This window comes from Paralichthys olivaceus, chromosome 20 (genome assembly GCF_024713975.1).
Source record: "Paralichthys olivaceus isolate ysfri-2021 chromosome 20, ASM2471397v2, whole genome shotgun sequence".
Classification (NCBI taxonomy): domain Eukaryota; kingdom Metazoa; phylum Chordata; class Actinopteri; order Pleuronectiformes; family Paralichthyidae; genus Paralichthys; species Paralichthys olivaceus.
Window position 1 is genome coordinate 16,596,371 of NC_091112.1, and position 24,020 is coordinate 16,620,390.

At 40.2% G+C, this 24,020-nt stretch overlaps 2 protein-coding genes across 4 annotated transcripts in view; one reads left to right on the forward strand and one right to left on the reverse strand.

The window, feature by feature from the left end:
- The window catches only part of fam135b (family with sequence similarity 135 member B), a 62,048-nt gene extending 49,068 nt beyond the window's left edge, over positions 1-12,980 (reverse strand). Inside the window, exons 1-2 of the mRNA XM_020090920.2 lie at positions 12,877-12,980; positions 2,643-2,688 (exon numbers count right to left, since the gene is read on the reverse strand). The gene's annotated coding sequence lies outside the window, so the exon portion shown is untranslated. The remainder of the gene's footprint in view (positions 1-2,642; positions 2,689-12,876) is intronic.
- LOC109631595 (collagen alpha-3(IX) chain-like) lies at positions 325-23,878 on the forward strand. Of its 3 annotated transcripts, XM_069516226.1 has the most exons (38): positions 325-477; positions 4,072-4,157; positions 5,609-5,680; positions 6,730-6,859; positions 8,377-8,773; positions 9,135-9,215; positions 11,073-11,090; positions 11,497-11,586; positions 11,704-11,739; positions 13,693-13,764; positions 13,933-13,977; positions 14,077-14,112; positions 14,217-14,240; positions 14,339-14,392; positions 15,025-15,096; positions 15,672-15,710; positions 15,908-15,964; positions 16,474-16,527; positions 16,719-16,772; positions 16,891-16,944; positions 17,093-17,146; positions 17,269-17,322; positions 17,424-17,477; positions 17,573-17,626; positions 18,658-18,711; positions 19,130-19,174; positions 19,336-19,389; positions 19,498-19,551; positions 19,841-19,894; positions 20,078-20,149; positions 20,239-20,274; positions 20,366-20,410; positions 20,550-20,582; positions 20,804-20,950; positions 21,660-21,714; positions 21,835-22,029; positions 22,547-22,633; positions 22,939-23,878. In XM_069516226.1, exons 1-38 carry the CDS (start codon positions 449-451, stop codon positions 23,139-23,141), a joined length of 2,850 nt encoding a protein of 949 aa, XP_069372327.1. In that variant the 5' UTR covers positions 325-448; the 3' UTR covers positions 23,142-23,878. The 3 variants fall into 3 exon arrangements, with proteins under 3 accessions (XP_069372327.1, XP_069372329.1, XP_069372328.1); XM_069516228.1 differs by lacking the exon at positions 15,672-15,710; XM_069516227.1 differs by lacking the exon at positions 11,073-11,090.
- Positions 23,879-24,020: the final 142 nt, after the last annotated feature.

Below are 24,020 nucleotides of genomic sequence, written 5' to 3' on the forward strand. Positions count from 1 at the left end.
GCTAAATTCATGTCAACACTACAGGCTAACATGCATTCTTCAGCTCCACTGATGAGTACACGTGACCAGGAAATCCACATTTCATCACTCGCTGGCTGCTTGTTCCCTATCCCGACGATAATTATTAAGAGAATTACATACACGCGGCACATGTCATTAGGAGGCACTGTAAAAAAAAAAAAAAAAGAGAGGAGAAAAAAAAGGTTACACATTGAGGCCCGTGGGCTTCTGCATCTTTTTAAGTGCTGGTAATAAAAACTAGTCGCCACCTCTTTGAGAACTCCTGGCCAATGGGAGCCCCTTGAACAAACTTTTATGTGACCTCAGAAAATGCTTGAGCATCCTCGGTGCTGCTGCTCTCAGTCAGTCCTCAACATGCGCAGGTAGGACTGACTTCAGGGAAGGAATTTCACGTCCTTGCAGGCTCATTCTACTACTTCTACTAAACATGGCCCTCCGCAGCTCCGCCTCGACCAGGTAAATATCTCAGCTTTTACTTTTGTTAGGTCTCTCTCATCAGGAACCTTTGTTCTCTGAGCTTTTGATTCATTTCTAATAACAAAGACCCATTTCAGACTGGGTGTCCACTAATAATCTATTTCTAATCTTCATGAAGAAGAAGGAAAGATCTATATTTTCCTCTCACTGCCAACTCAGTTGCTTTTAGGATGCAATAACATCTTCAGTTTAAAGGTACAGTGTGTAGAATTTTGTAATATCTAGTATTGAAATTGCATGTTGCAGCTGAACACCTCTCACCTCACCCTCTCCTTCCCAACATGAAAAAGAAACTGTGGTAGCCTTTAATTGAAATAAAAACTCAAAAGGTGTTTAGTTTGTCCAGTCTGGACTAATGTAAAAAACATGGCGGCCTCCATAGAGAGGACCCCCTCGATGTGAATATAAAGTATTTAAATATAAAGGGTCTTTTCTGGGGTAAAGAAAACTACAATTCATACAATTTAGATGAAACGTACGAGTGAGAACATCATGAAGATTATTCTACATTAAATTTCTGCCAATAGTTCCCTTTCACCTAAATCTTACACACTGGACCTTTAAAGATGCTGACCATATGTACATGAATCTGTCCACACTCCCACATGCATGCAGTCTGCATGATATTTTAGTAGCCTTAAGTGATAAACACCAATCTTCCGGCCTTCAGCCCTTCAGTGTTCCCATTGAATTTGTCAGGGGAAAGCCAGAGTGAAAGAATTCACATCTTCATCTCTTAGGGCACATTCACTCGTCTTTTCTGCACCAGTCCATTTTAACATGACTGATCTGTGCAGCTGGTTGCTGTATGCTCAGCGCCAATCTATTTTGGACCAACAAAGACAAATGAGAGAGCAGAAAGTGTTAGGAGTGTTTTCTCCCCCTCAGGGATTCAGTGAGCACCTTAACAACATCACAAAGTGGGTGACAGTGAAGGGAAAGTCCCATCAAATGTTGATGAATGTTGGGAATTAAAGTAGATTACCTGTCATTACCTAATTGACTTGACTGATTGATTACATGACGGCGTATTTACCGGAAAATATGGGGATTTTTTTTTGTGTCCTATGATGTTTTCCTTTGGAAGTGACTTTTGAACCGTGGCAGTATAAATACAGTGTTGGTGTCTCTCTGTGTGTAACCACAGCTCTAAAAAACCTTTAATCTATGAGCATGCACATATATTTTGCATTAAATGTAACGGTGGTGCATGTTTGATGATGTTTCACTTCAGTGTGGGTGAAAATGTACATTACAGAATCCCTGCCTGCTGCACAAACTAAATTTAGTCCCTGTCTACTCTCCAAATCCTTCAGATAGCTTTCATTTCAATACTGTGAAATGACTTTAAGCAGCAATTCTCTCTGCATATTTTTTGCTGCATCAACCTAAATGTGAGGATATATAAATGGTCAATGATCTGTAAAGTGATTTTCTAGTCTTCATGACCACCATTCATACAGTGCATCTGATGCAGCACTCTCTCTATAAAAGGGGCAACTTGGGGGTTTGGCATCTTGCCCATGTGGAACCTGAGCCACAACCCGAGAAGCTCCGAGATCATACAATGCTAACAGAGAGGTAAATAGGAGATCATTGGCGGGAAACAAATTTCTAAATCATTTTGATTTGCTGTATCAGCATAGTTACATGTACACAGAGATAGACTTTAACAATGGCTTCAAATGAAGAATCAGATTCTAGGAAGACATTTTAATTCATTCATTTGAAACAAAAGCAACAAGGACATTTTTACCAGAAAATGTGATAGAAAAACTTTGGATTTCTTGTCATCTCAGTCAGTACTACATGCAATTTAGCCAATCATCTAAAACGTCTCGCACACAATGTTGCTGTCACTTTTTGTCACTTTTTTGATTAATAGAACTCCAGACAAGTCAACACACTGTAGAACAACTGGATATGTACCAATGCTGGCAGTTAAATAAAATCCCAAATCGACACTACAACACTCCATTCAACTCATTTGATAGGAGATGTGCACTATTTGTATCCGTTTTCCCTCTCTATCTAAGTTCAGTATGACTATAGTTCACATCTCTGAATCCCAAAGCAAAATCAATACTGGTGTAACACTGAAGAACTAAAATATCTTTGTAAAACTGACTCTGGGGGCCACTTACCTCAGCTTAAAGGTTGGAAGCAGGCGGGACAAGAGATGGCCTGGGTCTGTCAAAAAACAAACAAAAAAAACCTGTCAATACACAACACGTTGCATATTGTTTAATCCGTACAAAGAGCTGATGAAAACTATCCTTTTTACAGGAGGTTATTTGTGATGTGTCTCCTGAAAGCATCTTCAAGTTAGGGGTCTTGGGTAGCTAACATGTTCCCAGGGTCACATCTTGCCCATAATCCCACACCCCAACCATATTAACCTATTAAGTTCTTTCAAATGTAGGTCTATACTATTTACAGCCATCAAACAGGTACAGGAAACAGAAAACCTCTTTGACGAGATCCCTATCGGACACTGGGAACATTTAGGAACCTAGGACCATACTGTGGAACCTAGTGAACATGGGATGCAAGGAACACACTATAGGACCTTGGGGGTCATAGGACAAACTATAGGACCTTGTGAACATAGTAGCCAAGCAAACATAGGAGTGACCATTAAGATCGGTATCAACCCTTTCCTGTCTAACCATGCAACAGATCAAATTCAGTATTACCCAAACTCATTATTCATGAATGAATATGGGTTTGTAGATTTGAAGGGGTAAAACGGTGAAGAAATCCTTCATGTCACAAGTCAAACAGTGACAAGAAGCTGCATCAGTGCACACAATATATTGTATATACTGTAGAACGGTGTGGAATGCAGACAGTGAGTCCCTCTGGGCTCTAAAGATGCTCCCTCGAGTGAAGGGCGTAATGTCAGAGTCCAACACCTCCTCTGAAGAGACCTTGCTGGCTTTGCCATTAGTCATTTCTCTGACAGTTCACACACACACACACACAAACACACACACACACACACACACTCTTCAGGCAGACACATCCATTTGCAAGACAGTCCACACACTGGAGATGGGTTAAGTCTTCAGTAACACACCCCTTGCCTCATTTGATTGCTCTGATTGACGAGCTTTGTATCAGAGTCACTATCAGTCATGTAGCTGATGGGTCTCAGGTTGCTGTGCAAAGACGTCGCCACTTAGGAGAGTTAAAGGAAACTAGTGTGATAACGTAAGTGGTTCCAGTGCATCACAGCTCAGACACATGTACTGTACTATACATATATTATGCTGCTGGAGTGGAGCAGGAACTCACACCTCTACCTAATCTAATTTTTTAAAAATGTGTCAATCTATATTGTTCCTCCTCCAATTGGCATCTAATGTCAAATCCCATTTGCTGGCATGCAAAGCACATATTAAAGGAGCGGTGTAAAGTCTTTCTTTCTCTTCATGTGCCCAGGATGAGCAGAGGTCACCGGCACAGCACTTCATCTCATCTCTGTGTTTTATCGATCCTCACGCACAAGGAACTGTCAGAGAGAATTAGATGCATGACTGAATGCTGATTTTCTCCGTCATCCTCCAACAGAAAGCGACCGTGGCATCTATCGATGTCGGCCTGCTCCACCGTCTGTGTGGCTCTGCTCTCCCTGCTCCTCGCTCCAGCACTTGGACGTAAGTCACCTGCAGCGCAGTGCACAATCACACTGACACACCACCAAACCAGTGTACTGTATATTGCATGAGAACCACTATTACTGTGAATCTGTTTGTCTGGTAAACACAGACTGAGAGGACCCAGGTTAATGTGACCGCCCGCTTATTGACTGTTGCTAGGATGTTCTTTTTATCAGAGCCCGCAAAGGAAAAGGCCAGAAAGAGCAGACGCAGTGTACTGGTCTGTGTCGTAGGATTAAATCAGATTAAACGTCCGCTCTGATAATCACAACACGCCTATTCTCTGCTGTTGTTTGGGAACACAACAAGTCCAACATGAATGAGCAGCGAGTGCGACATACAGTAGGTGCTGTGCTTTGTGACAGCCCGCTTCATTGTCACAGCACGCACACATGCAACCACATGTGACATCTTGATTGGGGTTTATCTCCCGCTCGTGGCACTAATGACCGGCTCTGTGAGCATAATGCCGCGGCAGGCAGTAACTTTTACAACTTGAGGTCCACATGCACAGTCAGATAAGTGTTTAGTGGTTGTAAATATGGGACTATAAATACCGTCTCACCGCTTTATCTCATTTCTCAGCAGTTATGTGGGATGTGGGAACAGCTTCCAGATGTGTTGTGTTCTCGCTGCTCACTGTAAATGAGCTGACTCAGGTTATTGACCGGGGAGCCCCTCCGGCTGTCACAATGCTCCTTACATGCAGTTTTTTCTTTGAGAGGCTTTTCCCCTACCCAGTGACTCAAAGGCAGCGCCCTCTTCTGACATATACCAGGAATTGCTTTTTCCACTCCATTAGAAAGCCCATTGACAGTGACGTTGGCATGTGTTGGCACCAACACCATGTGTACATAATGCTAGACCACCTACAATTTACATTTATATATTTAATATATTTTCAAATAGGAAAGACAAACCAAGCCAGTCTTATTTTGTAATTTTGTAAAATAAAAAAAGCATATTAATATCAAAAATATAGATTTTTTTAATCAAATGAAAGTATGATGATATACTTAAGTTAGTTGCAATCAAAGGTGAAGTCCATCATGGTAAATCATGCACATAAATACAAGTGTCTCAGCTGCCATGTTGACCTTTGAAAATGTTTCTTTTGACATATGGCCACAGTCATGCAACACCAGCCACCTATCAGCATTATGCTTCCATATCTGTTGACATATTTGAATCACAAGCCCTGCATTATAAATCTCAGAGACTGTGTTGATTTGTCTGCGTTCACACTTCTGAGTGTGAACGCCGTTGTAAGGGAAACTCGCATTAAAAATGCACGGCAGCACATAGTGATGCTAATCCACTCAAACATTAAAGACCTTGCTTTTCCCTTGTGTCTGTCTCTCCAGACTGATGGGTAATATATTACATTTGTCAAATTCGGCGGAGAACAAGTGTAATGAAATTATTCGCTTTTTGTTTCGTCCTATCAGAACTCGACCTCAATCGGCTGGATGGTGACACAGTCTGCCCACCGATGAGGGGCGGACAAGATGACCTTCCAGGTAAAAGACTCTTTAGTGAAACTGGGGGGACACTTGGGAATGATAATTTATAGCTGAGCTGTACTCACACAGAGGTGGAGGCAGCAGTTGGAGAAACCACAAAGCTGAAACCTTGGAAATTCCCAAAAGAGAAAATAGACTGTGTAGAGAGAGGTGGTGAGTTTAATTAGTTGAACAGGGTGGGCTGCCTCATGCCTCAAGACACCTTTAGATTTCAAATGAGGCAAATAAAATGTTCCACTTGAGCTTTACAGAATTTTACTCAGAACAATTCAAACTCAGCAAGATTGTAATTGCTCACCACTGGGTTAGGGTTACTGTTTGAAACTGTTTCAACACATCTGCACACATTCTGTGTTGTCACTTAACAGTTAGTTTACCATGGGATGATTCATATCATTTTGTTATTTCAACATTAACTTTGTGATCATGAGCCAAATAATGACAAAATGTTCAAACACCATGCTAACTTACCAAAATGTAGAAATATCTAATAATGTGCATAACTAAATTAAATAATGATTCATAAAATATAGCCTGATAACAATTTTATCCAGGAGTGCACTTCTAATCCTAATGCTAATGTTGTTAGTCCTTCCTCTAAATATAAGCCAGTAACCGGTTAAAATGTGATGCTTGTCTATTTTATGCATTATGGTACAGGAGCATCCAAGAAGGAAACACACTCCTGTACCACAACACGTCATATTCTAAGCTTTGACTGAGTTGTCCATGTTTTCACAAATGACAGAAAGGAATAAAGAATGACCACAGTAACTAAACCAGCATATTCCTCAACTGTCAGCACAACATATTTCATTACCATCACTTCTCTTTGCTGAATTAACAGCACTAAGTTCAAAATGATATTACATGTTATCCCACACTTTATCTTAAAGTAAAGTTTGGGTTGTCATGGTTACAGTTACTACTATATACATGTAGTAATATTTTGTGATTTAAATTCTGCGACACAGTATGAATGATAACTACAATGTCATTCCTCCTACAATAAGAATTTACTCTACATCATACATTTCCCCCTGCAGGGTTTGATCTGATCACTCAGTTCCAGCTGGATGTGATCTCCCTGAAAGGTGTGAGGAAGGTGGACGGCTCCACTCCCCTCCAGGTGGCCTACCGCCTCGACAGGGAGGCCAATTTCCAAATTCCAACCATGTAAGTACAGTAAAGAGGGTTTAAAAGCAAGCAGATAAAAAAAACAACACACGCATGTTGGTCTCCTGATGCAGGTGTTGCGTTATTACAGGTCTGCCACAGATGTTACTGCATGGCGAGCAGCATATAATTGGTAGAGGCAAACATGTCTGAACCTATTTGTCAATTCTTAGACACCAAAGTGAGAGTACAAGTATTTTTGTGAGTGAGCGAGTCGGTTGAAAAGCATGTTGTATTTTCAGGTAATGTCAGGAGACACAAAGTATTTCAGCATTCCTTCTTGGTAATGATTGATCTTGAGTTGTATGGAATCTTTAAAGGGTCAAAATAATATATGAAAATAAAAAAACAGGTGCTGACAGTAGCAGCCCCTGTGAAGAATATTTCCTTGTCTGTGATTAAAAGGTTGTGCTAGAAACGTAGTTGGACTTGGAGGCCTGGGGAAAATACATGGATCTAGATAGCGTCATCCCGCGCCAATTTGAAAAATAACATTTTGTATATATTGTAATTGTGACCATTGACATTTAGAAAGAAAAAATATTTTCTATTAATTTTCTCTACTAATGTTACAAAATCCTTTTTATGCCTGATCAGCTTCAAAATGAATTCTGATCATAAACATTTGATTTAGAGCAAAATATATTGATAAAATGGGGCAGCCGCAACCTTTATTTTTGTGTTTTGCACAAGTTTAAGAAATTCTATTTAAAACATGAATGTAAAACATTGTTTTATGGATGGAGTGCTGCAGTTAATGGCCTCACATCTTTTCACAACACAAGGACGTTTCTGGTGTTTCCCAGTGAGACTGCTCCGTTCTGTTTTGGCTAATCTTTTCCTGCAGGCCAGCTTCCCTTAGAAGCTCTTATGTAACTCACTGGCACCCTGCATCTACACCACTCTGTCCTGTCACTCTGAATGTAAATACATGTTTATTTAAGTCTAGTGGCACAGTCTGAGCTTTGAAGTCCATCCTTACTTAGGCTGCACTCCCTCACTGTTCTTCTGCAGGGCAAAAGCAGCACATACTTAAGACTTTCTCACCTCAGGCAAAGCTAGAGAGTGGTCTTCATTTGTTTTACTGGGTTACAGGAAACTCTCTTTTTATTGCCTCACCTTGATCGTTTACAAGATGGTAAAAGTCCGGCTGCAGCGCCCATCTATGAATGTACCACCTACTGAGGATCTGGCTTGTTAAAAGCACAGAAAGCATCAGACTGGGAATACTAACCACAACTGCATGCTGTAATTGAACCAGTGATTTATGCACTGAGGCAGTATCACAGTATTGTCTTTGTGATGCAGTAGCTGCCTTAAAACCTACACTAGCTTTCGCTTTGAAGCTTGACATCAAATATATTTTCAGAGTTATAACCTTTACTGGTGAAGGATGTTTTTGAGCTTTTCCTCAATGTGTGATGAAAATGTGAAAATATCTGGAAGTTTGCTGGACTCGAATGTTCTTCCCTGGTAACTCAGCTGATTTGCAACCCTGGTCTTCTTTCCCCTCCCAGGCTAAACTTCCCTCGTGGCTTCCCAGATGAGTACTCCTTCATGGTGACCTTCCGCATGATCAAGAACACAGTTAACAAGGTGTGGAACGTCTGGCAATTAGTGGATGAAGAAGGCAACAAACAAGCCGGAATGAGGCTGAATGGCGACCAGCAGGCTCTAGAGTACTTCCTGATGGGTGCAGACGGCTACCTGCAGACCGTCACCTTCGCCGGTCTTTCTGTGCTCTTCAACACCAAGTGGCACAAGGTGATGATCGGCGTGGAGTACGATCAGGTCACTCTGTATGTGGACTGCCAGCCCGTGGATCGGAAACCCATCAAGGGCAAAGGTCCTGTCAACACAGAGGGAGACACTCTTATTGGCAGGCTGGATGCCGATCCTGACACCTCCGTAGTGGTAAGTAGGGACGGAGAATTGCCTACTGCATTGAATGATATTCATTGATTTTCCTGACAAGCTCTGTCAGTGAAATGGTGCTCTCTGTGAATGAACACATTCAGGTTTATATGTGTGCAGAACTCTGCTATAATTCTAAAGTGTTGCTGTCACAGCAGAGCTGCTCAGCTGGGTTCCAGTTGGAAAAAAAGACCTAATCCCTGCAGAAAATCACAACTCAAGCTCAAGAACCCATTCAGAGGGCATTGATTCAAAACTGCTAAAAAACTGCACTGTGATGAAGCATTTCAAGATGTCCAACGTCGCATTAAAGCGATTGCATGTTGCAGAATTGTATAGTTACAGTAACATCTCTTTTCAGTTTGAGCTCCAATGGATGTTGATTCACTGCGACCCAAAGAGAGCCCAGAGAGAGAGCTGCAGTGAGCTGCCTGCCACCGAGGTACAGTAGCAAGGACTCGGATCTGCTCAGCATCTGCTGTGGTTTGTGGTTTTATTCGGGTTGATAGGGCCACCAGCATGCTGAAAGCAAACAGGCCAGAAATGCTGAGATGGAGCTGCAGAAGTAAAACAAATACCTCTGCATTCATAAGTTACAACTCATCAAAAACAATCTGTCGATGAAGAGGTTTTTCAATTGTTAAATTGCAGGTTGGATTTGTAGTTTCCTTGAAAGCAGAGTGGTTTAAATCTAGGCAGACGTGATCTCATTGTTTGTGCTAAACCTCAGTGCATGGAGCCAAAACACAAAAGCCAGTAACCTAATGCAAACTTTAACAAACAAGAGGAAGTGTGATTAAAAGGGTGAGATCAGAAACTCAAACAAAGTTTGCATAGTAGCAGATTTTTGTGGTTGGGATTTCATTTAAATCTGGCACAGTAAACAACACTTAAAAACTTCAATGTACTACAAGGAGTGGCTTTATGACCTACAACAACTGTACTATAACAAAATGATAATGTTGTCATATCACAGTTATCAATCAGAAGGCAGCAAAAAGATAAATTAAGTCATTGCTATGCAAAACAGATTTTTTTACGTCGGGAGAAGGTTATAACTCCACCGCCATTTCCACGGAGGTGCCAGAATGAAGTTCTTTGTAGGGACTTTAAGTAAAGAAGTCAACAAGTACATGGTCTTGTTAGTAGCCTACATCTATACTGAATATTATGGCCTTGACTTGTATTGCAGTGAAAATAAGTCCCTGGTTCAGGCTCATTAACTGTTGCAGCTTGATTATCAGCTGACAGGAGTGTAAACCTGCCCCCTGCTGTTTGACACCATTATAAGTGGTTGTCTATACTTTAGTGCAGGAATACAAAGCAAACTGAACCAAGTGTAGTCCAAAAAAAAAAAAGAAACATTTGTCTAATTTGCAAGTTGCCTAGTTGTATTTTGTATCGGCTAAGGGTTATCTAGCTATATATGGTTAGAGAAATATATGTCTCTTTAATTCCAACAGTAAGATTCAAGTACAATAATAAAAGTGAAGCAAATGTTATTGCTTGACTGTTTATTTGACCCAAACAGCAATCACAAAAGCAGACCTTAGCTGCTGTAAGCTAGGCAGAGGATTACGCTGAGTCATGCTCCCTTTTCTTCTAGTTAAGCAATAGGTTCCAGACTCTGAAGGTGAATCGACCATTGAAATTAAAGTGCCCTGCAAACAAACAGAGATTTCTTACTGTCTATCATTCAAATGAATGACCCTATCATTGATGATTATCATACAACCATGTTGGCTTTTGGGATTATTTCAGCTCTAGGGATGTTAAATATATATATACATATATATTCAGCAGTGTAAACTAATTGTAAAATTGTGAGAAACTATTTGGTGTTAGAAAGACTGATTTGCACATTTATTACGAGAAGTTGGGGCGATGTTATCCTCCGCGGTATATTATCATTCATTTCAATGTGGCTTTAGCACAATAAGTCAGATTTCTGCTTTAAGACACACTAGCCTATAGTGAAAATGCCACTCGGCTGTCTCACATCTCATTATGTAACAATGAATCTGCCGTGGAGTCTTTTTGTTCATTCAGTTACACGTATCAGGTTTTAACAGCCTTCTACCCACTGTGGACAGAGATATTTCTTGGTCTGGTGCGCTCTATTAGATTCAGGCTAACATGGGGGGTGTTGGTGGAACCATGGGCTGTATAGTCAAATGGCAGCATGACATACTCACTACTGTGGTCGTGAACAGGTACGCTTCTGCTGACACTTCACGGTGAGGGTGGTGTGACTACTTTCACTAACTCTCCCTTTATCTGCTTTCTCTTGCTTCTTCAGATGTTTGCCAATGCTGAGGTATTTATTTTTCTACTCTACTTTCTTTTTGCTTTGTGATTTTAAGCCAGTAATCTACTCCAGTGCTTTGGTTGCCTAATTGCCTCAATGCTTTGTTCTTTATCTAATTCCTGGTGGTGGTTTTGTTCTTTTTTTCAGGTTTGTGTAGAAATTCATACATGTATGCACCATTTCACACTGTAAATTAATTAAGCAGCGAGAAATTCAGAATATATAAGAAATGGTCCCAATTAGAAGCTCGATCTCCTGCAGGCTGTTCCAGGGCACATGTTCTCTAAGAGACTCCATTTACAAGCATTAATGTGTTTCATGTATTTGTATCTTCCTAAAGTATATGTTTGAATAGTTTCTCTCAAAATGGATTTTTCAGTGTATCCAATTAGTTACTGACTGTGTCATTTCTTAGCCTGACAAATCAGTCCAAGGCCCCCCAGGAGCCCCTGGCCCAGAGGGCCCCCAAGGGGACCCAGGAGAGGACGGCAGAGATGGAAGAGATGTAAGTGGTTCCTCCCTGATCACAGCCCCTCTTTCTACAAAATGTCTTTGTTAGACCAACTTCAGTCAACATGCAGCTTCTCTGTCTTTGACTCTGTTGTTTTATTAATCTCTCCAGGGTCTTCCAGGTTCTCCTGGCAGTCCAGGCACTCCTGTAAGTATAAAGCGCTTAATGATTCACTGACAAAATACTCGCAGCCTCTTGATGCATTCTCAGTCTCTTTGTGTGCGCTCACTAGTTTTTAGTTTGTTTGCCATCTCATACCTCAGGAGAGGGATTCCCTTTGTGCTCAAGTATTACACAAGTTCAAAACAGATTTGTCCCAGACTATACGACTCAATCCGTGCACTTATTTTAATATTCTGATATTTTAGTTGAATCAGAAAAAAGTTATTTTGGTCATGTCCCACTGCTAGAATTCCGATTTGTTGAATACAATAAAATTCAAATGAAGCCGTTTTATATAGATATTTGGTGACAAAGTAAAAAAAAAAAAAAAAATGTATGAGTGTTTTAATGACACTGCAGCTCTACTCAGGCTTTTAATCTAAACTCAAACCTACCCAAGCAGTCACAGTGACAGACACAGAAGTAATATTGAACAAAGTGATATGTAAACAATATGATCAACTAAAGAAATCACTCAGAATATTATTCATATAATAATATTCAGTCCTGAATGTTCTTTAAATAAACAGGAATTTAGCTTTATTACAGAGTGAGTAGTTTTCTCTTATACTGTAGATTAAAGCTTGAGTTATATAAATGTCAATCAAACCGAAATGTTCAAATTAATGAATCAGGGGAAATATTAACAATGTGTAGATAATTTCTAAAATTAAAGAGGGTTTAGTTTTTATTCGTATTAATTCTGAGTTGTAGAGATAGACGAGAGTTAAAGCATCAACTTTGTCAGGAATCAAAGAACCTATTATCAATTTTAAAAAAGTGATGCATTTATTCAGCGTGATAAAATCTCCCTCTGTTTGAAGCTCTGTTTTTGAAAATAGTCACATTGTAGAGTAAAAACTATATAAAAAAAAAAATATATATATATATATATATATATATATATATATAAGATACATCACTTCATTTATTATCTTATTCTAAACCTGCTCTGAAGCAGGTTAGCAGTTCAGCATCAACGTTACCATGGTGATTTACCCCGTTAAGAAGTGAACCAGCTTCATAACTCAGAGTTCAACCTGGAGTTACTTTGATAACCACAGATCCTGCTTTGTAGCACAGGCCCCAGGGATCAGACAAACAGGCTGCATCTTTACTTACCGTCCATTTGATCATAGACGGAGAATCAGTCCAGGAAAGACAAATATCCAGGAACCAAGGAAGGGTCACACACAAGAACATGTGTGTTGATGAGGGCAACAAACATTGTGGAGCAGGAACACACACTAAGGGGTTTCTCTGTGGGAAGTACAGGGGCAGGACAAGACAGGTAACAGGTGTGTTTGTCAAGTGGCTAAAGACCAGGAACTACGAGGACAGGAAGTGTTAGTATTGCTACGAAATAAAACAGGAAATGCAAATATAAGAGGGAAAAACAAACGGAATATGATATACGGAATATATATAAGAAGGTGAAGCCAGTAAGATGCTCTTAATGGATATATTTCTATGGAAATTGCCAATATAGTTTTCAGATGCCTCTTATCTGTGTTCCTGTTTCACATATATATGTACAGTATATATAACTGCAGGAAGGAAAACAAGTATCTTATCTCTCTGTAATCATTGTATTGGACTGTAATTGGTTTTAATGTATTTATTTTTCTCACACACAACAAATACAAATGTGACAAAAAGTATTTTCACTGACACATAAAAGTCCTTGAAACCTTTTAGCAGCTGACACTGACTGGAGGCATTGTGTCATGTACACCGGTGTCTCTGTCATTTGATGTAGCTGTAATCTTGTCTGGCCCATTTGTTTTCTGCATAGTCTCATGCAGATCTTAGAAACAATGACAGTGGCCCACCTTCCATTGATTAAATGTGAACTGTCACTGCCTCTGTGTATCTTAGCAACAGGGCGGAGATTCAGGAAGATAAAGCTGTTTTATTCTTGTTGTGTCTGTTTCCCAGGGCAGCAAAGGGGAGCAGGGGGAGATCGGTCTTCCCGGGCAGAGAGGCCTGCCTGGTCTTCCAGGAGTCGCTGTAGGAAACAACATCCACTGACACACACTCTTTATAATATCTGCCATTGTGTGTGTGGGAGTGTGTGTGTGAGTGTGTGTGTGCGTGTGTGTGAGTGTGTGCAAGTTTAATAGTGTTAGGGGGTAAAATGATGACATGCTGACTTGACTGTGTGGTTGTTGTCTGCAGGGTACTTCTGGTCCAATGGGTCCCAGAGGGCCTGTGGGAGAGAGAGTGAGTAAACTTCACAATCACTTCAGATCAGACAGTTATAAAAAAAAGTCTGTTTTTGGACAAAGTGACAATTTGACTGATTCCTTTGTTTCCTTTAAGGGTCTACCAGGGTTTCCTGGACCTGCAGGTCCTCCTGTAAGTGAGAACATCTCTTCGTAAAGCAATGTGCATGTAGACGACAGTGTAAACTGCTTAAACCTGACATATACACGTATCTTACTCTGTCTCATGTTTCACAGGGCCCAACAAGTGAGGGACCTGCTGTACGTGTTTGCAACAACTTCTATCTTATTCACAGACTTACACACAGCAACTAATGTTCACCTATACTAACGTCTGTGTGTGTTTGGGTTTGTAACAGGGACCAGCAGGAAAACCAGGAATCCCAGGAGATGAGGGAAATATCGGGCCTGAGGTCAGTCTGAATTAAATTAATTACAATTTTTAAAAAATAAATGTAAAAAATAGTGAGTGGTGAAAAGTAACTAAGTTCTTCTTAGTGTTTGTTTAGTATTTAGTACAGTTTTGACATTCTTGCAATTTACATAAGTATATGTCCATTTTTCAGAGACAAATACACAAGCACATAATAACAGACATAATAACACACTTTTTTCCTACCTCCTCGGATATGATAAAATAAAATATAACATATTGTTGAAGATTAACCTGAGGTCTTCAAAATGTTTTGGGATTTGTGATATCACTCATTCAGCAGCTACATATTTTAATATATTATGACATATTACATAGATGTTTGGTAATGTTTCTGCACAGTGATTAACCTTACTTTTATATTTTACTGATTATACTCCAGTACTTTCACTTGAACGATACATTACTTCTTTTTTAGCAATACAACTTCTTCCACCCCTGGCATAAGTACTATAAAGATTCCTGACTGCATCAAAGTGTATAATCTGAACCAAACATATGCTTATATGAGGTTGCACTTAGCTATGACATTGAGTGTATTGTATAACCCTAACCCTAAACAAGTTCTATATTTTGATTCAAATGTTCTGATTACTCTTCTTGTACTGGCAGGGTCCACCTGGACCCAGAGGGGGGCCAGGGACCCCGGGGCCTTCTGGCCCTCCAGGTCCACCAGGGCCTGTGGTAGGAACCAGATCTAACATTTGTTTTGTTGACTGTTCATTTCCTATAACTTTCCATGTTTCGTGTTCATCCATCAGGGTTTTGAGAGCCTTATGCAGATACAGATATTTGGATGTTTTTACATTTACATATGTCACACGAATGAAACACATTTCATGACACATTGCACAGTGTAACCAGATGTTTGTATGAAATCTTTAAAATAAATTAAATACATTGAAATAATAAATCAATCCCTACACCCTGTTATGGTAAGAAAAAAGAACTGCAGTATTCCACTGACTGTATCATGCCACAGTTGACAAAGCTAAATTATCAGTATCTGCATGTCTGTAAATTAAAGCTCAATATCAGCCACAGTCTGTATATTGATCACCTGATGTCTGGGTGTAACCTCAGCAGCCCTCATACTAATTTCTCTATTTGGACACTCTGACATTTCTTCTTGATCTCGTGTATCTGTGTCAAATCTTGAGTTTCTGATGGTGTTGCATGCTGCAGTCTCTTTTCTCATCACCTCTCTGGGACTCTCTGCTGTGGTGGATTGTTTTCCATGTCTCTCTGCTGTCTTTTAGGGACCGCCTGGTGCCAGCAATGAGGGGAGTGGGGAACCTGTGAGTGTTTTACTGCCAAATGTTTCCTGGATGCATGGCAATTGGATTGGTGACAGTGAATTTCCTATCCGAATGACTCATTGGCGTTAAAGAGGCTGTGTTGCAGCAGCAGCAGCAGCTGCTTGCACGCTTGTTGAGCATCTGGCTGTCAGTTTAGTGCCATGTCTCACTTCTGTCCTGTCCGCGTGTGTTTATAGTGTCCTGCTGCCTGTCCTGCTGGACCTCGGGGGATGGCTGGACTACCAGGGCTGAAGGTGAAGCAATAAAAACAACAACACTACATTCCACTAGTTTATTTCTCTAAGGGTTTTTTTTTTACTCTTACTTGCTGCTGCAGTTTATGCTGCAGTTTCAGTTTGCATGCCCGATTTTTTTGTTTTCAGTTTTCACCTCTGCCCATTTGTTTGAGATAATCTTGGTTTTTAAAGTATAGATTGTATATAAACATGGATAAAGTGAGCTGGTTACTAGTTCTTGTTATATTAGACCTCAGTACAGCCCCATATAGCCACAAGCATAACCATAGAGTTATATTAAATTCTTATAAATGTATTTTTAGTTATTAGTGTAATAAAAAGGAGAAGCCTTGAAGATAGGAAACTTTGTCTCTGTGACTGTATGAGGGAAACCTCTGGTATACATTTAGGCTTTTTCATTCACAATTGATTGAAAAAAAGAACCATAACCAATGCAATAAGATAAAGTCTGACACATTTGTTAAAGTTATTAAAAAATTGTTGATCAAATTCATTGTCGCCTTAAGGGTCACAAAGGTTTGCCTGGTGAACCTGGAAAAGATGGAACACCTGGAGAGAAGGTACGTGAGTCAGTGAAAAAAGAATTATTTTTTTAGCATAAGAAGGTTTATATTTCAATTAACTGTTCATCTAACTGAAAATGCTGTCTCTCTGCATAACCAAATGATTCAATTGTTGCCTATAAACAAGTGAATGTGATTAAGTCTCTTCGTGAATTTGATTAAATTGTTCCTATTCGTTTTTTCCACAGGGAGAAGCTGGTGCACATGGTCCTCAGGGGACACCAGGTCACATGGGAGATGATGTAAGGGAACTTATTCTGTGCAGTACATTGTATTATTACAGTACTGTAAAGGGTTTTATAAGGATAATATAAATAAAAACATTCATATAAAATTATAAATGCTCTTTTGTCTTTGTAGGGTCAACGAGGGCCCATTGGATTCCCTGGAAACGATGGAGAGAAGGGAGACAGAGTAAGTAAGCTTTGATTGTATTTTAAAATAGATTTAACAGATTTCTCCTAACTATTTGATGTCTATTATAAAGCATGGTCATGTTTGAATATATTATAACATATTCAAACATTGTCTTGGTGGATAAATGTTCTCTTTTTGTTTTTAGGGTCCTCCTGGTTTCAATGGCGTCCCAGGACCTACAGGCCCGCCTGGAGCTCCTGTAAGCGGTCTTATTCTGATTAGTTCTATGTCCTAACTCTTTTGCATTTACTGCAACAGTAAAGAATATAAAAGTCTTAACTAACCGTCCAAATAATCGTATAATTAAACCCCTTCTCTCAGGGTGTGGAGGGAATCCGTGGACGTCAGGGTTTGACAGGGTCCAAGGGTGATGATGTGAGTTTTACACCTCACTTTAGATTCTGGATTGTGTTGAAAAACACCTCCCTAAAAACATGGATATTTCAGATGGATAACGGTGCTTTGATTTTCAATAGGGAGCTGTAGGAGGGCAGGGAGAGCAGGGACCTCAAGGGGAAAAAGGAGAAGTTGTAAGTATGCTGGCAAAGCTGTTGCTCGTTCATTCTTAACAACACCATTGTTTAGAACGTGAATAGGTCATAACTGTTTGATGTGTTCATTACAGGGAGAGCCTGGCAAAGATGGCTCAGATGGACTTCCTGGAGCTGATGGCGCCAAGGTAACTTCTGATTTTAAACAGCCAGAGGTGGCTTTAGCAAAATCCAAAAGCACATTGAACTGACTGACTGTTTTAGGGTTTCATAATTTCATTTGTAACATTAGAGTTCTTATTTTAAGTCACTCAGAGCGTTGCTTTAATGTACAAAATTGAAGAAAATCATCAGTGATCAGTAAGATTTATAAATAAACATCTAACATGTCCAAAGATCAAAACATGTTTTTTATTCTATTACCCTTGGTAGGTTCAGTGCACTCATACAGGCACACTGCCTGTTTCAGTCTGGTACACAGATTGTATCGATGGATAATGCAGCTCCACTTCCTCCCTCTATCCAGAAATTGATCTAAAGTAGCCCGGATATAAACGCTGCCATCTTGTGCATTTGGAGCCAGAGTCTGTGCAGCAGTGATCAGGGGATGGACCCGCAGTTAGTGAGGCCCCGTCGATATGCTATCGACCAATCATGAGTCAGTCTCAGCTGTTAATCACTCTGTTTTCATAGCATCAATCAACTCAATAAAACCAGATGTATCAGACAAATGATAACTTGAACAAACATTGGTGTGATTAGAACTTCCTCAAATGGCACCAGCCATCTTTGAGAAAATAGTTTTTGACGTGTAATTTGCCTTTTAGTTTGGTCCATGTCCCGTCCACTAACACGAAGAAGTTGGGATATACTATAAACTATCCTGCAGCCAGCCATCAGGTGGCGATGAAGACACTTTGGCTTCCATTTTGGGGAGCGGGTCATGTTGTCCATCTTTGTACAGTCTATGGTCTGGTATGACGAGTAGCATTTGGTGGATAATGCGAAAGCGAGCTAACTTTGGAAAGGTTCTGCTGTGTCAGTTGCTGCTGATGTTTTGATCCATTCATATACTTCTGCACATCACAGTTACATTTACAATCATCCCATATGTACAGCTTGAAGCTACAATGTCGGATTTTCACACACACACACACACACACACACACACACACACACACACACGTGTTGATGCATAACATGCCAATCTGCTCCACAGGGAGAGTCTGGAACCCCTGGATCTGTTGGCATCAGGGGGATTGTGGGCATTCCAGTAAGTCCAACATCATTCATTTTGTTTCAGTATCAATAACAGTTTATCACAGTTTAAACTTATTATGTCATGCTGCCTATTATGGCTTTGGACTATATTTTTTTTATTATAAATAATGAATCAATTCCATTAAGCTAGAGTTTAATTGAACTGGCTAATCTGAGGTTTATATGTCATAAACTCATTGTTATAAAGCTGATTCAATTAAATTCAATTAAAGTAAAAAATGAAACAATTCCATCCTCAGTTACTCAGATCGCATGCTGATGCCTTTGGCCTGTGGATAGAAATATCTTATATATACATATATATATATATATATATATATATGTTACCTCACTGACCCTCTCTTACACTGGACTGAAGGGTGTAGCAGCAGTGACACATTCATTTTCATGTTATGTATTGCTGTTCCCAGGGACTGCCAGGGAAGCAGGGAGTAGTGGGACCCTCTGGTGCAAAGGTAATTGGAATCATCTTCTATTTTATGAGGCATGTCCATGGAGTAAACCCAAAATTGTATTGCTGCGGTGAGCTTCAGTAGAATTCACAACCAGAGTGTTTGAGCTGATTAAAAAGCGAGAATTTGAGTATTTTACTTACATATTTCTTATGTGGTTTTAGGGTGATACTGGCGATGATGGACCCGTCGGACCAATTGGGCTTCCTGGAAAGATGGTACGATTATACCATCAAGCTTCATATCACACTTCATATTCATCTGTTGAGCTGTTTTGATGTAATAAAGTTTTTCAGAAACATTAAGACTAATTTCTTTCCAAATAGGGTGAGACTGGGAAAGATGGAGAAGATGGAAAACAAGGAGATAAAGGAGCAACTGTGAGTTAACATTTACTCTCCATTTATCTATGTGTGGACAATTCAAAGATTGTAGTTCATGTTTTCTTTTTGATTTCTGTATCTAATGTCGTTAAAGCCAGTGTGCATCCATGATCACCCTCACTCTGAAGGTTAAGGGCAGAGGATGTCACACCTTGTTTAGCCCTATGAGACAAACTGTGATTTGTGAATATGAGATATACAAGTACAATGTGATTGATTGATTGATTGATTGATTGATTGATTGAACTGTAGCTTACCAGATGTTAACTATGTAATCATTTTCCAGGGTGGAACAGGAAAACAAGGGCCAGTGGGGCCTGCAGGTCCTCCAGGAATCGAGGTGAGATGTTATTATTATTAAAAAATGTCCTTAAACTTACAGTAAAATAATAGGAAACATTATTCACAGAGTATTGATGCTTTACAAAGCAGCTCATGATTATAAATTATAGAACAGTATTACCAACATTTCATAAAAATGATGCATAGAATGGATGAATTCAAAATGAAAATGTATTTCCAGGGAGACAAAGGAGATAAAGGTGACACTGGTGCCAATGGAATAAAGGGTCATACTGGACTCAAAGGAGATCAGGTTCGAATTTTTTACTTTAAAGCATTGATTATGATGAGAGTCTGCAGGAAGGTACTTACTGATTTGATTTCCACCTATTTTGTCTCCAGGGACCAATCGGACCTGTGGGACCAAAAGGAAGTCAGGTAAGAACTATTATCACCTCTGTTAAAATGTATCTGTGAATGACCTTCCAGGGCTTTTTCAACACTCACCATGTTCCACTTGCATGAACAGGGTGACACAGGTATGGCAGGAGACTCCGGAGTGAAGGGAGACCAGGTATGAGGACCAAGTTTTAACTTTATGAACTCACATTTAAATTGTATTTTATTTATTTATTTTTCTGTTGAAAATGCGACAACCATTGTGTTGACTTGAAAAGATTTGAATGAGGTCATGAGATCTTTGTTTGTTGCAGGGCCCTCCTGGTGTTCCTGGAATCAGAGGAGAGGTATTATGAATCCATTGTACATCAACATACACCTTTGTTTCTGATGATCCTACTACTCTGCTATTTTTTGACTTTTACTCTGTATGAATATTATAAAGTAAACTAACAGATTTTTTAGACCCCCTTGTCTTTACATATATAGGAAACAAGTTCTTGAATGGCCGTAGGTGTTGTGTCCTCTGTCAGAGTTGGATGGTAATGATTTGTTTTTTAAACATAAGCGTGGAGAGCAAGGCCCGAGAGGAGCTGCAGGGATCGATGGCAGGCCAGGTCAGACGGGCCACGAGGGTTTGGCTGGTCCAATGGGAGCCAGAGGGCTGGAGGGAGAACCAGGCATTGCTGGAGCACCAGGTCCCAGAGGTCTACCTGTAAGTGTAGAGAATGTACACACCATCCACTCGTACAGCACACTCTCTAGCTTTAGTCCTCTAATGAACAGGTGAGTGGTTGAAAATTAGTGCAGTTGTGCATCATCAAATCCTTTAGGATGTTAATTTCAGTGTCAGTTGTTTTTGGTCAGTCAACTCTGTTCCACTCACAAATATCTTAACAACTAAAAGTTGAACTGCATATAAATTTCATAAAGCCATTTATGATTACCCGATGATATAACCGTGACTTTGGTAATCTACCGACTTTCTCTCCATTGTGCGGGGGTAGAAGGAGGCCTTGAATTGGGACAGTCTAGTTGTGCCGCTGTGACTCAAATGGTCTTTAAATGTAGCCTCTGAAAAATGTGGCCACCGAAGTGAGACACAGCCATAGTTTCAAAATCAAATTTAAATGGGAATACAGAATGTGGGGAAAAAACACAGAATTAGCGGCTGCTCACGCTGTGTTCAACCATGCACATTTTTGAGTGATTTACTAACATTCGAAGAATTTGATTTGAACCATTCTTATGACTAAAACTTCAAAACACTATTTGCTCATCCTCACACAGGTGCTAGCATGGTTATTGATTTATGCCAATTGATTCAGTTTGTGTATTCTGCTAATTCAGGGTATGTGTGATATGCCTGTGCTCACTGAGCCTGGGTTTACAGAATGTAAGTCTTAATGTTCATGAATTCACAGGGCCCAAAAGTGAGTGACGAGAAGCTACGGGAAATGTGCACAGCTGTTGTAGAAGGTTTGTTCATTTTAGTCTGATCTGGTCATATATATATGTATGTAAATAACACGATATTATTATGGATCAATACTGCAAAATGCTTTTTGTTTTAATTAAGTTTGTACATTTTCCATTTAGAACAATTGGCAGAGTTTAAGAAAGAGCTCCTGCAGAAGCCAGCAGCCCTTGGTGCCCCTGGTACCCCTGGACCAGCAGGACCTGCTGGCCCCCAAGGACCAGCTGGAGCAGCAGGAGCAGCAGGAGCTCCAGGACCCTCGGGTCCTAAAGGCCATCCAGGCTACTTTGGACTTCCAGGCGTACCAGGCAAGAAAGGTCAGTAAGACTTTTCAGACTAAATCTCAATGACTAAATTGTGACCTCCTTCAAAGCCAGTACTCAGATAAGAAAAACTGCTGGCTTCAGCAGTCTTTAGAAAAGCCCTACTGAAAGTGGTTTCTAAATTCTATATGTGTTTCACCAGCACAGTGATAAAGGCCCTGTGCTGCTGTGATAACCTTTTGCTCTTGCTTTATTTTCCTGGAGAGCATCCAGAGCTACATTGGCTGTAGAGGCTAGAAATTGAATAAAGCCTTTGGAGAAAACAAGGCTGTGGGTGATGGCACTCACACGTCTCCCACTTCAGACTGATAGAAGTCATGTGCAACCCTCAATGGATAGAAAGGATTCACCAGTGCATAACATTATACAATCAATGCATTCCCAAACAAGGCTGAATCAGAGTGGATCCATTACATTACCTAATTATGTCCCCATAACTGTGAGAACAGCATGCCTCTCCATTTCATCTCAGCATTAATGTGTGTCTTCTCTGTGCCCATCTCTTCTGAAGGTGATGCTGGAGCGAGGGGAGACAAGGGAGACAAGGGAGAGGATGGAGTAGGAGTCAAAGGCAGCTCAGGTGCACCCGGTGCGCCAGGTAAGACTGGACTCTTGTCATCTCTTATGTATCTGCTCAGAGGGTCTTCAAAATGTCTAGACACATATTTCTCAAAAGGGGATGGTTTTAGTTTTGTGCTGTCAACTTAATACTTCATAGTACACTACTAACAGGAGCATTCATGTTTTTCTCTGTGCATCCTAGAAATATTGATACAATCATTTTTCACTAACTTTCAATTATCTCACGTAGGCTTGAACCTGTACAGCTTTGAGACATGCCTATCATGCTGTGTTATTTCATCCAACTCACTAGACTAACAAAACAATCATTTCTAACCTCAGGTGCACCAGGTGTCCCCGGTATAGGCAAGGATGGCAAAAACGGAGAACGAGGTGAGACTGGGAGTCCCGGTGTCCCAGGAACATCTGGTCCAAGGGGACCCTCAGGACAGCCCGGCCTTTGTGACCCATCAACCTGTATAAGCAGAATTCCACCTCTCTATATGGTCAGTGGAAAGAAATCTGCCAGCTACAAAAACCCATGAGACGTCGCAACTCAACGACACATTCCAGAACTCATCCTGTCGTGATCAACTTTAAGGGCTTCTCAGAAGTCAGGCCATGGTGATCTATGGGAGTCCTCACGTGTCCCCACGTGAACCATGGATCTAAGAGACACAATGGAAAACAGAGACAAGACACAAATGTAGAATACTGTATAGATGTTTTAACTTGTTTGTGATTTTAGAGAAAGCTCATCTGGTGGTGCGTATTCACAGATAGCTGCTACTGATGCCAAAGCAACGTCTTTCAACTAACGACGGGCCTGTAGGCCCAACAAATGCTCGATTACAGCTGCAGACATCTGGCCTTCACTAAGAGTCTTCTTCAAAACAATATGAGCCAGTTGTGAAATAAAAAAGGTAGATCTTTGCTTTCCACTTACGCATTTTCATTTCTTGAATAAGCTCAGAGAGGAAATTATTTTGACCCCAGCTGTCAGCATATCAGGTGCCATTTTGACCCACTTATTCTCATTGCAATCATGAGCCAGTTAGTAACAGAATCAGGTGAAGTGGAACAAAAAATGATATCATGTTTTAAGAGTATTTCACAAGAACAAGTCTGCACTTGACTTGCCAGCGAGCTGACATCTGCAACAATATAATTATCAATCAAGGATCAGGAATTCATTTTGTCATATTGTTTTTTTTCAAACATTGTAATAAAGTGATATGTTTTGGATATTACTGAATTAAAATCTTTAATGACTGGAACGCCATCTTTCTTGGAGCTGCTGTTGTTCAATAAGATTGGATCTGAGTCACATTATCACATAGCAGAATTAAGCAGACTGTTACTAAGATAAGATGCCTGATCAATTAAATTTCACAGCTACTCCACACAGTAAAACACAGTCCCTG